Consider the following 12,357-nt stretch of genomic DNA (forward strand, 5'->3'; position numbering starts at 1 on the left):
CTGCTGCCATTCCCAGAAGAAAACAAGGAATTTCAAAGCACGTTCTTGGCAGTGCTGAAACCCCCTTTTTCTCCAGGGGCTTTGTTTTCCCCAAAGATGCTTTCATAAGATGGAACTTGGATAGGTTTTTAAAAGTTATCACCCAAGAGGGTGGGCTCCATCCTCCTGCTTCTCACCCAGTTCTGTGCCCATCCCCATCACTGTTTATAAAGGCTGACCAAACATCTGTTGCATTTAATCTTAGAGGAATTGGGCTCCTTGTGTGGTGTAGAAAAGATCTCTTCCAACACCTCCCAGGCTTGCAGGACTCTTAGGTATTTTTGTCAGTGGAATAATTTTAATGTTCTTAAAATGAACCAAAAAAACCCTCTTAACTTCAAATACGACACTCCTGATGGCAAAAGTAGTGTTCTTCAGAATAGAGCGTATAATTAACATGTCCCTAACAGGGCTTGGTGCCTGCCTGAACTGGGAGGTCATTTTTTTATTGATGCTGCAAAAGGTGGCAGCTGATGGACAGACAGACTACAGAGGGATGGTTGGGTCTGGTGATTTTAGATCTGAAGCCAGACCTAATAAGAAGCAAAGAGCTAGAGGACAAACCTCTAACTGAGACCTATTTTACAAGAAAAATTAAGTTCTCTGGAAAATGCCATGTTTTGAAGAATGTCTCAGGTGGAATGGGGTTTTTGAGAGATAGGTGATGAAATTTAAGTTTTGACTCTCCCACTGCGTGTCCACAACTGTTATGAGGTAGTTCAGAACTTATTATTGCTAATATGTTTTATCAGGAGTAGAGCAGACTGGTGTGCTTCATGTCTAATACATTTACTTTTGACATTAGCACTTTTAAAGCCGATCATTTTTGCGATGTACATTCTGGGGGTAGTTTTGAAATGCTGGTTTTTCTGATTCAGCACTTTGCAAATTGTGAAATTCTGGGGTGTCCCAGAGGAATGACGTTTTATTTTCCAGTGAGGTCTCTGTGTGCTGCTTGTCACCAGCCACAGAGCAGGAGGTGCGAGTGCATTTATCGTGCTGATTTTGCTGATAGGTCTCAAGTGAAAGATAGCATGGTGAAAAACAGGCTGAGCATCACCTTCCCTGCGGGATGCAAGTCCTTGGGTCTGCCTGGTGGTCCAGCATGTCTGAACCCCCTAATAAACCCCACTGACTTCACCGGACTGCTCATGCCCTCAGAGTTATCCACATTCCTATGTGCATGTCTGGACAAGGGCTCAAGGACCTGGTACCCCGGACTGTCTGAACTGAATCTGAGTTTGAGATTGGCTCCATTTGTGCACCATTTGCCTGCCAGCTTTTTATCTCTGGCCTCTCAGTTGTTGCTGGGACTGGATGTATCCAAATAATCATTTTTCCTGTGTTTAATATGTTTCCGCTCCTTCGTTTGGAGAATTCCATAGCTAATAGGGATTTTTGATCTTCATAGCATGCTCCACATTCCCCTTGCTTCTGAGATTATTAATAAGTGAGATTAAATAGGACAGATCCCTCCCATTCAGTGTTAAGCAGCTGTTTATTCTTTTCACAACAGACATGAAAAATGCCCAGAGCAGATGGGTGCTGTGAGGGATCTCTTCAGGTTGGCCATACTGTTGTGTTAATCCAGACCTCTACCCTCTCTGAAGACATCTCTCACAGAGATGTCACATCCCTGCCCACAGGGAGCAATCGATTCACCTCGGCTAAATTGCAAAGGCGGTTGAGCAGCAGCTCCTTTAGGCTATCCACCCCCAGGACACACCTGCCTCTCTGCAGCCACCCCTCCATCTGCACCCTGGAGCAATCTGGCCATATGTCATGCAAGGGACGGGCGCCCAGGTCCTCTGCACCACATCATGTCAGCCTGGCAGTTTGCTGAGGGTTCGCTTGCAGCAATGCGCCGGGACACTGTGACATTTTGCCTTCAGCTTTATTGCTTTGCTTTACACAGAGGCAGCCGAACAGAGAGTAAGAGGGAAGGTCTCTAGTCATGCATAGCTCGGTACAAAGCAGGGGTGTGAAGCCCAGGGTTAATAAGGAATTAGAGAAGACATGACAAATAGAAATGCAAACCCAGGGTGGGACTGGACAAAATGTACCTCATTGCAGAGGGCAAGAGCCTCACTTAGCCAGGGGCTTGTTTCAGCCTTTACTGCTGTGGTGGCCACTTATACAGAGGCTGCAGGAGCTGTTGCTCTATAGGGGGTTGTCTTTGGTGATGAGCATCTTGTTCTTGTTCTGCTGGACAAGACGGAGCCTCTGCTCTGCTGTGCTCCTGCTCCAGCACCTTGGATTCCGGGAACTGATGGCAGACTGGCTCATGGCATGTTCCCCAGGGCTTCAGATCCCGACGGCGGCTCGAACCCCACTGTGGGGACAGCAGATTCTGGGTCTTGCTGTGGTTGGGGTCCTGCCAAGGGGCCTCACAGATCTGGGTCTTGTTTAGGTCTCTTCCTTGTGTCTCAGAGGGACAATTCAGGTCCTGCTCTGCTGGCTCAGTCTCTGGGATCTGATGGTGGTTTGAGCCCTGTCCTGGTGCCTCTGTTTCTTGGGCCTGGTGGGTTTTTGGGTCCTGTTTTGGTGTCTCAGTCTCTTCAGCCTTATGGGTATTTCTGTCCTGCTCTGAGGTTTTGGTGTCCAGGTTCTCACCTCTCTCTGGATCTCCTTCTGGTGCTTCAGTCCCATCATCCTGATAGTTGTCTTGGTCCTGCTTTGATGTCTCACCTTCCTGGGACTGATGGTTGTCCTGGTCCTGCTCCAGTGTCTCACCCTCCTGGATTTGATGGTTGTCCTGGTCCTGCTCTGGTGTTTCACCCTCTTGAATCTGATGGTTGTCCTCATCCTGCTTTGATGTCTCACCCTCCTGGGTTTGATGGTTGTCCTGGTCCTGCTTTGATGTCTCACCCTCCTGGATTTGATGGTTGTCCTTGTCCTGCTTTGATGTCTCACCTTCCTGGACTTGATGGTTGTCTGGGTCCTGTGTCTCAGTGTCCTGGACCTGATTGTTCACACGCTGCTCAGGGACCTGCTGGTTGCTTGAGACCTTCCCCGCTGCACGTGGCCCTGACGGCTGCTCCCCACGTGCCTTCTCTTGCACCATCAGCTCTTGAGCATCTTCCAGTGCCTGGTGCTCCTGGGATGGTTTGTAACAAGCCTTGGCCATGCGGAAAACCAGGCTGAGCAACTCGCCGAAGTCAACCCTGCAGTTGCTGTCATCACCCAGGAAGCGCAGCACCTTCTTGACTGTTTTGGGGTCCTGGGGGTTCTGTAAAGAGACAAATGGTGTCGTCAAAGCCTGTGAGCCATTTGTGCCATCTCTCTAGGAGCACCCAAGCAGTTTCAGGTCAGGAACTAGCTGTGGGGCTGGATTCTCACCTCCATTGCATCCGCAAACTCCTGCTCAAGGAGCTGCCTCAGCTCCTCCCTGCTCAGGGGGCTGCAGTTGCCGTCACTTCTGGCATACACGTAGAAAGCAGCAACAATGCCACTGATGTTTTCCTGGAACTGGGCCATCTCCCTGCAAAACTGATGCAGCCTGCAAGAAAAACACAGACAAAAAGGGACTTGGTTTGTTTGCTTGCTTGGTTTTCAGATAACTTACTCTTAAACAACATAGCTGGACAGGCAGAGAGAGAAAGAAAACCACCGATGAAATGAAACAGTCAAAGGGAAGGGAAGGAAAAAGAAAGAAGGATCTCACAGGAAAACAAATCTGAAAAATGAAAGTCAGCTTCAGAGATGGCTGGAGAAGTGAGGGACAGCGAGAGCCAAAAGGCTGGGGACACACAGTAAGAGGGGAGAGAAAAAAATCCCATTTTACTTTCTTGGGAGCAGAGCAGAGCTGTGAATGGAGGCTGTATCTAATGAACCATGGAATAGTGAAAATCCAGTTTCCTTTTATTATTATCTATTTCCTTTAAGAGAACTCAGTAGTGGCAGCTCCAGGGACTTCCTTACGGCCAGAAGCTCCTGCTTTTCTGCTGGTAGCAAAGTCAGACAGCGTGAACAGTCTGTCCAGGCTTACCTGGGTGAGGAGTAGGAGCGCTGAGCTTCAGGAGCGCAGTGTAGAGCAGATCAGCTCTTGGCCATCTTATATACAGTTCAGGATCACAGCCTGCATCTTCCAGAGGAGACACCCCTTCAGCAGGGCGACCTGAAACATCTCTCACCCAATTATGTTGTCATGCCCCTGTCTTCATTTGTCTCTTTCTCATTAACTTCTACTCGGATGCTTTTCTCTGGAGTTAATGCATGATCCTTCCTAAGCCTGCCCCACCTGCAGACACATTTCAGAGGAATTTAACAGAAATAGCTATTTTTACCACTGAAGGATTTAGTTTAAGGTGATGCCTGAGCAACGCCCGGGACTCGTGTTTGGCAAACGTGTTTTGTGAGGTGATCCCCAGTGACTGACATGCGGGGGAGGAGACTGCCCGGGAGCGCTTGCAAGGTGAATAAAGAGAAAAGGAAACAAAGGAAGAAAAATGAGGATATTGTGATGCCAAGATTAATGTCATTCCTTCCAGAAACTCCCCGTTCTGGATCCCGATGGGGAGGTAGGCATCGAGCAAAGAAATCTTTTCAAACAGTGCCACCAAGTGGCACGTGGAGTAGGACAGAGGGGTGACATGGTGTGTCCCAGAGCCAGAGAGCAGCTGGAATTTGTGGGCATAGTGGGCTGCGATCACCCATTTACCAGAAGGGGAAACTGAGGCATATGGCAAGGAAAGGACTTAAACTCCTTGTGCTGTGTCCAGCACCAGTCCCCACCACAACCCTGTGTCCTGTGGGTGAGGGCACCATACTGGGACCCAGTGGGTTAACTGGGGCCCCCACAGACCTACATGCAGTTATTGCTGTTTGCGCAGGAAGAGAAATTTTATATCTCCCTATGCTGTCTTATCACCCCCCAGCTGTTCCAAATGCAGTGTGACATGAAAGTTGTTTCCTAGGCACTTTGAGTAAGACTTTTAGATGTCCTCGCTTCAGATTTCTATTTTTAAAAGTCTTTTTCTTGACCAGTACATGGTTAATAAGAAAGACTAGGAAAAAAATTATATCAGAAATCCATGTAGCTTTTAAAGTACAAGGTGCTTGGGGCATAGAAAATAAAACACATCCAGTTCTGTACTAAAAAAAAGCACTTTCAGGAAAAGGCCCTGGTTTGCTTGGTGTCTGTCAGGGGGAAGGTTAATGGGTCCCACTTTGTTTATGTGAAATCCTTGCAGGGGTGCATGGAAGGGCTTGGAGAGGATATCTATGGGAGGCTGCAGGCTCAGGAGGGCTTTGCAAGCTGTCCTGTGCTTTGGTTGTCTGCTGAGTCCCCGAGCGAGCTCAGGGCTCCTTTTTCTCCGGCTGGCTCTCTCTGAAACCATGCCCTTTCTTTATGCTGAGAGGTTTCTAATATATGAGTTTTAATTCTAGGTGCCACCAAGCAGCTATTCTGTCTGCCCGAGTGGGCAGTGCCTGGGGAGGAGCTGTGGTCTTCTGGGCAATGCCCTTTTATTTCTAGCTATCCATCTTTCTATCATACCCACATGGAAATGCACCACTTTCCTCTAACGTGTGGCATGTCGGCTGCTAACCTTCTCATTAAGCTACAGTGAGGGTGGGGGGCAATTACTGGGGCACCTTGGAGAGGCAGAAGTGGTTAGGGTGGTTTTGGTGAAGTTATTTCTAGTCAAACCACCCAGACCCTGAGCACAGTGGCTTCTCCTCTTGTAGACAACTGTAGACAATAACAGGTTTATGTTGTACAGGATTTCATGCATGTTTTATGAGGCAGAAAAGGTTAGAAGGTCAAATGAGACGTGAAGAAGTTAAAAGTGCTGCAGAACAGAAAAGAGAAAAACATCACTTTTAACAGAGCTTGTAATAAATTATGTTCAACCCAGGGAGTGGAGGGCAGGTGCTTCTGAGACTTGTGCTAGCAAAATCACATGAAACTTCAGTGATGGTGCTGTGAGAACTGTGAAAGAGGAGGGGAGGCTTTGCATGAGCTCACATCTGGTTTGCAATGATGCTGGGGGGTTTTGAACAGGATTGGGATGGGGCTGGGAGGGCTTGTTCTTTGAAAAGGTCTGGAAAGAAGCTGATCTTTCTAGGAGCTCCTCTACAACATTTGTGCTGCTCTTTACCCCCAAAACTGCTCTTCCAGCAGAGCCAAATTGGTAAACACAATTAGCTCATGATGCCTTTGGCTGAAATAAAGCTTGAGCTCCAATTTCTCTGTTTTCACCCAGTATTGAAAGGAACCAGCAGCCTGAAGGCTGTGCCCCATATGGTTAGAGATTCCTGGGCATCTCAAGACCTTCAAGCCTTGCTGGTACTGGAAAGGCATCATTAACACCAACAGCCTGAGTTTTGGGGCAGGAGGGGTGGCTCCTTCCCCTGTGATGCCACCTGCACTTCAGAGGAGATAAATACTTTGAGAGTTTGCATTCAAAGGAGATAAAATGCAAGTTAATCTGGGCTGGCTTTCCAAGGTGGATTTACAGTGGAGACAAGGTGGGTGATATGGTGAAGGAGGGAACAAGTCTACAGCGCTTTGCTTACTTGGCAAACACATTCCACTAATATTGACAAATCTTTGAGGTGTATTTGCTGAAGGAGCTCTGTTTTCTGAGTTCACTGGTAGCAGATGTGTTGGGGCACTGGGCAAACCAACTACTCTGGATAAGCAGCGTGTATTCAAGCTTAGGCTGCTGGTGAAATGCTCTCTGGTTGCTTCCTTTAAGCAGTTTGATCACCTAATTTTATCCACATCTGTCCAGTTCACCTTTCTTTCTGTTTCTTGGGCAAAAAGTTATTCAAAGCATGCTGGTCTGTGTGTTCACACGAGGGGCAGCTGTGGTTCCCTGGGCTGTGGGCTGCAGAGCTGGGGTGGGTTTGGAGGAGTGATGTGCACCAGGGCTGGGTGAAGCTGGAGGTGGCACCTGGGGCTTTGGTGTGATCATTTGGAGCAGCACGATTCGTGTCAGACGTGCAGAAAAAAAAGAAAGGTGTGGAAAATCCAAGTGTGTATGGTTATGCAAAAGCTTTTAAATGATTTAGTAGCTGTTATTACCACCATGGTGATTGCTAAAGGTCTGCAGCTTAGCTCATGCTTAAATTTCTCCAGTATTTTAACATGTAAAACTCCAGGTAACCCAACCTCACCTAAAATTGTTTTATTTGAAAATATAATTAGAAAACTGGTGCCTCCTCAGACATGCCAGGGTTATTTTCCTCTCTTCTGCCTGAAGAACTTGTGGATCTGGGAAGTTACTCAGCTCCTTGGTTAAGGGGGAGGAAAGGAAGAAGCAGATGAAGGGGGCATTGGGAGGGAAGGAGGCACAGGAAAAACATTACCAGCAGTTGGGGGTGTGTGATGAGCATGTCAGGCAGTAATGGCAGGGACTGGTGGTGAGCTGGTGTTGGGTGTTAGGACTCGGGGGTGTTTAAGGTCTAGGGCACAAGGGGGTGGGAGTTAGGTCAGAGTGGTCAGGTTTCTCAACAAAACAACAAAGCAGGACATTACTGTTGATTCCTGCATGACTGTTCCTGCTCAGCAGGGAAGAGCAGAAGGGCAGGTTAGCACTGATGAAGGAGGGAAAGTGCTGCACTGAAGGTTTAATGTGAGAAAACTTTTAAATATGGGTTTTGGAGAGCTGGAAGGCTGTGGGGCTCAAATGGATGAGGCTTGCTTTGAGAAGTTAGAAGAAAAAGCAAATGCTTGGTTAGTGCCTGCATTCTGTGCAGCTGTGAGACCTAGAGAATTTGTCAGTGGTTATTACCTTCCTAACATGCCCCCTCCAATTTTTCTTCCTGTTGTTTCCTTCTTTCTTTCGCCTGCTGAGAGCTGAGGGCAGCTTACACTGACGTTCAGGCTTACCTCCCTTTTCTTGCCTCGTTCCATACACAAAGCACGATTCCTAAACTTTCCCAGGGCTGGAGCCCATTATACAGCGGGTTTTATCGCTACATCTATGTCATTATCAGGAATTAAGCTAATTGGAATAAAATGCTTTATTTTCCTATGCTGCCTAGGCATTTCAGCAAGTTATTTCTGTTGCAACCTTCTTTATTGCTAATTCATTGTGACATTAAGAAGTGTAATACATCAGATTTTCTCTAATACATGTTTCCCCCTTTTTACATGTTAATGAGCATATTTAACATATTTCTTCAGCGGTAATTGGATTCTAAGTCTCCCTGTGGTAAAGCACTGAAAGCCAGCTAGCAATGCCTTTAATATCTAAAAGATTCTTTCTGCATTTGAATAATCCCACAATTAAAATTAAGAATTAATCTCTTGGCTGAAACAAGGCTTTTGAGGATATTTTTTCTTGTTTTGAGAGAGCTTTAATACATATGTTAAGTATACTTATAGAGGAGTTAATTAAACCCTTCTTTTGCATTTGTTCCCCAGAACTCACAAAGGGGCACAGGTATCTCAGATTATCTTGTTCCTCTCACCCACTGATCCTCTTTGTGAAGACAGAATTTTTCTGTTTCATTTGCTCATAACTTATCCAGCCAGCTGTCTTAATGCGAAACATAGAAGCTATCACTGAGTAAATTATTTTTTTTTCTGAAGGCGCAAAGGAACTCACAAGTGTACTTAATCAAGTCTAGGTCTGGTAAAGGAAAAGAAATTATGATACGTAGCTAGCCAGTGCATAGAGAGCACATATATTTTGTACCTCCATTTTAAGTAAATCTTTAGCAATTAGAAACTAAGAATAAACCTAACGTGGAAATAGGGCAGGGAGGAAGGTGAGATGAGATTATCCCACATTTACTGCTATGAAGAATTACTTCACCTCCTTCCAAAGGCAGCTGCTTTTCGCTGTGAGGAGGAGGACGCCGGTGCGGCAGTGTGCTCTGTGGCAGTCCTTCAGCCCAGATGTTTGGCAATGCTGTTAACTGACAGATGATCAAGACAAAATTAATCACTCAGCTACTACTCGTTACCTCCAGTCCAGAAGACTCCAAGTCTCCATGGTTTTTTATCTGTCATCGGAAAACAAGCTTTGCCACTGCCTGTCTGTTCCTTGCCTTTCATCTCCGAGCTCCGGTAGGAAATGTCCTCCTGCCTTCCTTCCCATGCCCTAAGCCGCCAGAGGACGCTGCGTGTGTGCATGCACGGTCACACGTGTGCGCGTTTGCTGTGGGTGCCCAGGCCAAGTGTGTGCATGCACAGACACACCTGCACGCGTTTGGTGTGGGCAGCTGGGACGCCAGCCCTCCCATCAGGTCTGCCGCCCGCACCCAGACCTCGCACCGAGGCCCTCCCTGAGCCAACCCCCGGGGGGTTTTAGGTTTGGAAAATCAGTCTCTGGGTACAGCTCTGACCGTGAACCAGCTTTTTGTGGTAGTGCTCAGAGGCTGGGCAGGTGGAGCAGCCCAGCTGTGAGCACTCCTCTTTGATTTTCTTACCCCCACTGTATCGTCCCGAGCTCGGAACCATGGCTCCTGCCACACGCGGGGACCTTGACTGGGGATGGAGGCAGCAGCAGTTCACTTCTGCCACCCGTGTGCCGGTGGAGCTTCCTGCCTTCTCCTGGGGCTGTCAGCAGAGGAGCTGGGCTGTGATGGGGCTGTCGGCTCAGTTGTGGTCTCTGCTAACTTGCTTCACTCAAAAGCTGAGTGTTTAGTGGAGACCTGAGTCACCTCTTGCGGCTGTGGTGGAAGTGAGTCACGGGCTGCGCTCATTTTGGCTGCTCCCCTTGGTGGTGGAGACAATTTTGGTGCCTTTGCCCGTTAGCTTCCTCACTGCCCAGCACATCAGTAGGAGAATTTCTGTTCCTTTTCCTAGCTCATTTTTGGAGGAAGCTGCAATGTGGGGCAATGCTTAGAGTCTCAGGATTAGTATCTTCTCTGGTTGGGGTAGAAATCTGCTTCCTGCTCTCCTGAAGAGCAGCTCTGGTCACCAAGAAGCGACCGCAGGAGCAGTGAGGGCAGGCTGAGAGGAAGCAACAAGAAGTGCTCGGGGGTGGCTGTGCTGAAACAACAGGAGCGTCATGTAGAGCAGAGGGTAGAAGGGGGCAGAGAGGACGTGTTGGGAAAGACGACCTGATAAACCCCACCAAAGCCGTGCTGGAGGTGTGGTGGATCTGGCTGGGCAAGGTGCCGCTGGGGAGGAGCAAGGCGTTGTGTCGGGCTGGCAACTGAGGACTGGAGTGGGTGCTCTGGGGCAAGACAGAGCTTGCCTGGCAGGGCCGCCCGTCTGGCAGCACCCAGCGAGGCAAACGGTGCGGGTCTGGAAGCTGCTGGCACAAGGCTTGGGGGGTGGCAGCAGAAGCAGGCTGATGCACCCTGTCCTGCACTGGGCTACCCGTGCCGCTTGCAGGAATGCAACTTTTGCCTACCTTACCCACTCCTCTCCTTTTTTTTTTTCCCAGAGAGATATAAAGACAAGGAAATAACCTGCTTTCTTCTTCTTTTTTTTTTTTTTTTTTTTTCTTCTCATAGAGGTTCATCTTTCTTCAGCCTGGTTTTCCCAAGAAGAGAAGCTTCTATGCTCCCGCTTTTAACATCCTAACCTATTATTTGCAAGCAAATTTGACACAGTGGCACAGTTCAAACAAATGCTAAATCTCTACTAGTTTCATGAAAATCAGTGGAGACTTGGTTAATGCTGCTGTACTAGAAAGGACTAATCAGTTCTCCTTTCTTTGGTCTGTTGGACACAGGACAGATGGTGGAAACCAGGCTCTACCAGTTCTGCCTGTGGTCTGCCTTGTTTAAGGGCAACATTGCTGTTTGCTTACACTGGAAAGGAGAGCACAGAGGAAGGTGTGCTGGGCTCTGGCAGGATCCCAGCCATTCTCAGAACCTTCTTGCCCGGTTGTACGTTTGTGCTGAAGTTTAGAGCTGTGTCCTGCTCAAAACGGAGCCAGCCACAGCCCACGGGCAAAAGTCACCTGGTCCTGAACCCAGCACAATGCTGGATGGGAGCCTGAAAACCAGAGGGGGGAAAATGGAATGAAGAAATAGGGCTTTCAGAGTCAATGTGGCAATGGCTGAACTTGTTCTTTTTGTCAAATTCTTCACTTAGTGCAGCTTCCATGTCTTTGGAAGAGTTACTCGCTAAGACCTCTCTGCCTTTAGTAAAGGGCAGGAGATGCTCCTTTTAACTGGATTTTTCAGTCTCCTTCCTGTACCTGGAAGACCCTCTGGAGCTGGTGACTCAGGCCAGGAGAATGCAGACTCCAGACTGGCACCGCTCACAGGTGCAGACGTGCAGCAGTTGACCTGCTCTGAAGGATCAGCTTCCTGAAATGACTCACCTGGCTCCATGAAACAAGCAGTACCAGCCCTGGGGTACTGCTTATGGTCCTTCATCTCAATACCAGCCAAGATGTCTGTTATACAAGCTTTCAGCCTTGTTGGCTGTGCCTGAGAAAGGAGATCCTCAACTTTTGTTTGCAAAGTTTGGCCCAACCCAGGTCAGATGGCATTTTGTCCTTTTCTTCCTCTCTGTAGGAAAGGTGTAAATTACTAGCTGATATGTTAGGAATGCCACAATCACACCTGATGCCTCTTTTCCAGCTGTACCAATTACACTCCACCCTGATGATGATGAGGTGTCACAAGGCAGGAGTAATGACAGATGAGTGAGGGGAGGAGATCATGTCGAGGGGAACATGAGAACTGTCAAAGGAATGAAGAGCTGGGGGAAGTCAATGAACAGGCTGCTCATGAGTTTTGAGATGCAAACAACAGTACATCCCCAGATAACACGGACCAGTGAAAGGATCCAGCTGGATCTGTTCCTCTTCCTGCTTTGCTACTTTACCACCAGCACTGCAGGCCCAGGACTGAGATCAGGGTGCTGCAGCCCAGCCAAAGACTGTCTCTGCCCCAGATTGCTGGAATGAAGAAATTATCACTGAAATTACAGTCAATGCACTCAACTAAAAAGTCAAGTTTTTCTAGGTTTAGTTTTCATATAAACCATGATATACTTATAGCCCTGGATGGACTGTGGAGTACTTTAAAGAGCTAAAGAAACCTTCACCTTGGTCTTGATGAACACCTCCAGCTTAATGACACTTGAGGAAACTCACTTCCTCACCTGCTGAGCAACCGCTGTGCTAGGGGAAACGGCTCAGTCTTCAGGTTTTGTTTTATTGTCATTGGTAAGCACTCAGAAGCACCTGGGATGATGCCAATAAACTTTGAGCATCGGTAGATGGGTGAATGTCAAACGCGCTGGGATGGGGCACACTCTGTTGGCATAACCATAAATGTTGGGGTTGCATGGGAAAGCACCAGCCAGGGCAATGTAAGTGTGTAATGAGGAGTTACTTTTTAACTGAGATTATGTGGGAGAGCACAACAATTTGGAAAGGACAGCCTAGTAATGCC

General features: G+C 47.9%; 1 protein-coding gene across 2 annotated transcripts; it reads right to left on the reverse strand.

The window, feature by feature from the left end:
* Nucleotides 1–1,967: 1,967 nt before the first annotated feature.
* CRNN (cornulin) lies at nt 1,968–9,575 on the reverse strand. Of its 2 annotated transcripts, none has more exons than XM_033002159.2 (3): nt 9,424–9,575; nt 3,379–3,538; nt 1,968–3,268 (listed from the first exon to the last, which is right to left on the reverse strand). In XM_033002159.2, the coding sequence occupies exons 2-3, from the start codon at nt 3,514–3,516 to the stop codon at nt 2,153–2,155; spliced, it is 1,254 nt and encodes a 417-aa protein (XP_032858050.2). In that variant the 5' UTR covers nt 3,517–3,538; nt 9,424–9,575; the 3' UTR covers nt 1,968–2,152. The 2 variants fall into 2 exon arrangements, with proteins under 2 accessions (XP_032858050.2, XP_032858049.2); XM_033002158.2 differs by lacking the exon at nt 9,424–9,575 and adding an exon at nt 4,028–4,184.
* Between the last annotated feature and the right edge of the window lie 2,782 nt (nt 9,576–12,357).

The sequence above is a fragment of the Tyto alba genome, unplaced genomic scaffold (genome assembly GCF_018691265.1).
Source record: "Tyto alba isolate M040663 unplaced genomic scaffold, T.alba_DEE_v4.0 Super-Scaffold_8, whole genome shotgun sequence".
In the NCBI taxonomy this organism is placed as follows: Eukaryota; Metazoa; Chordata; class Aves; order Strigiformes; family Tytonidae; genus Tyto; species Tyto alba.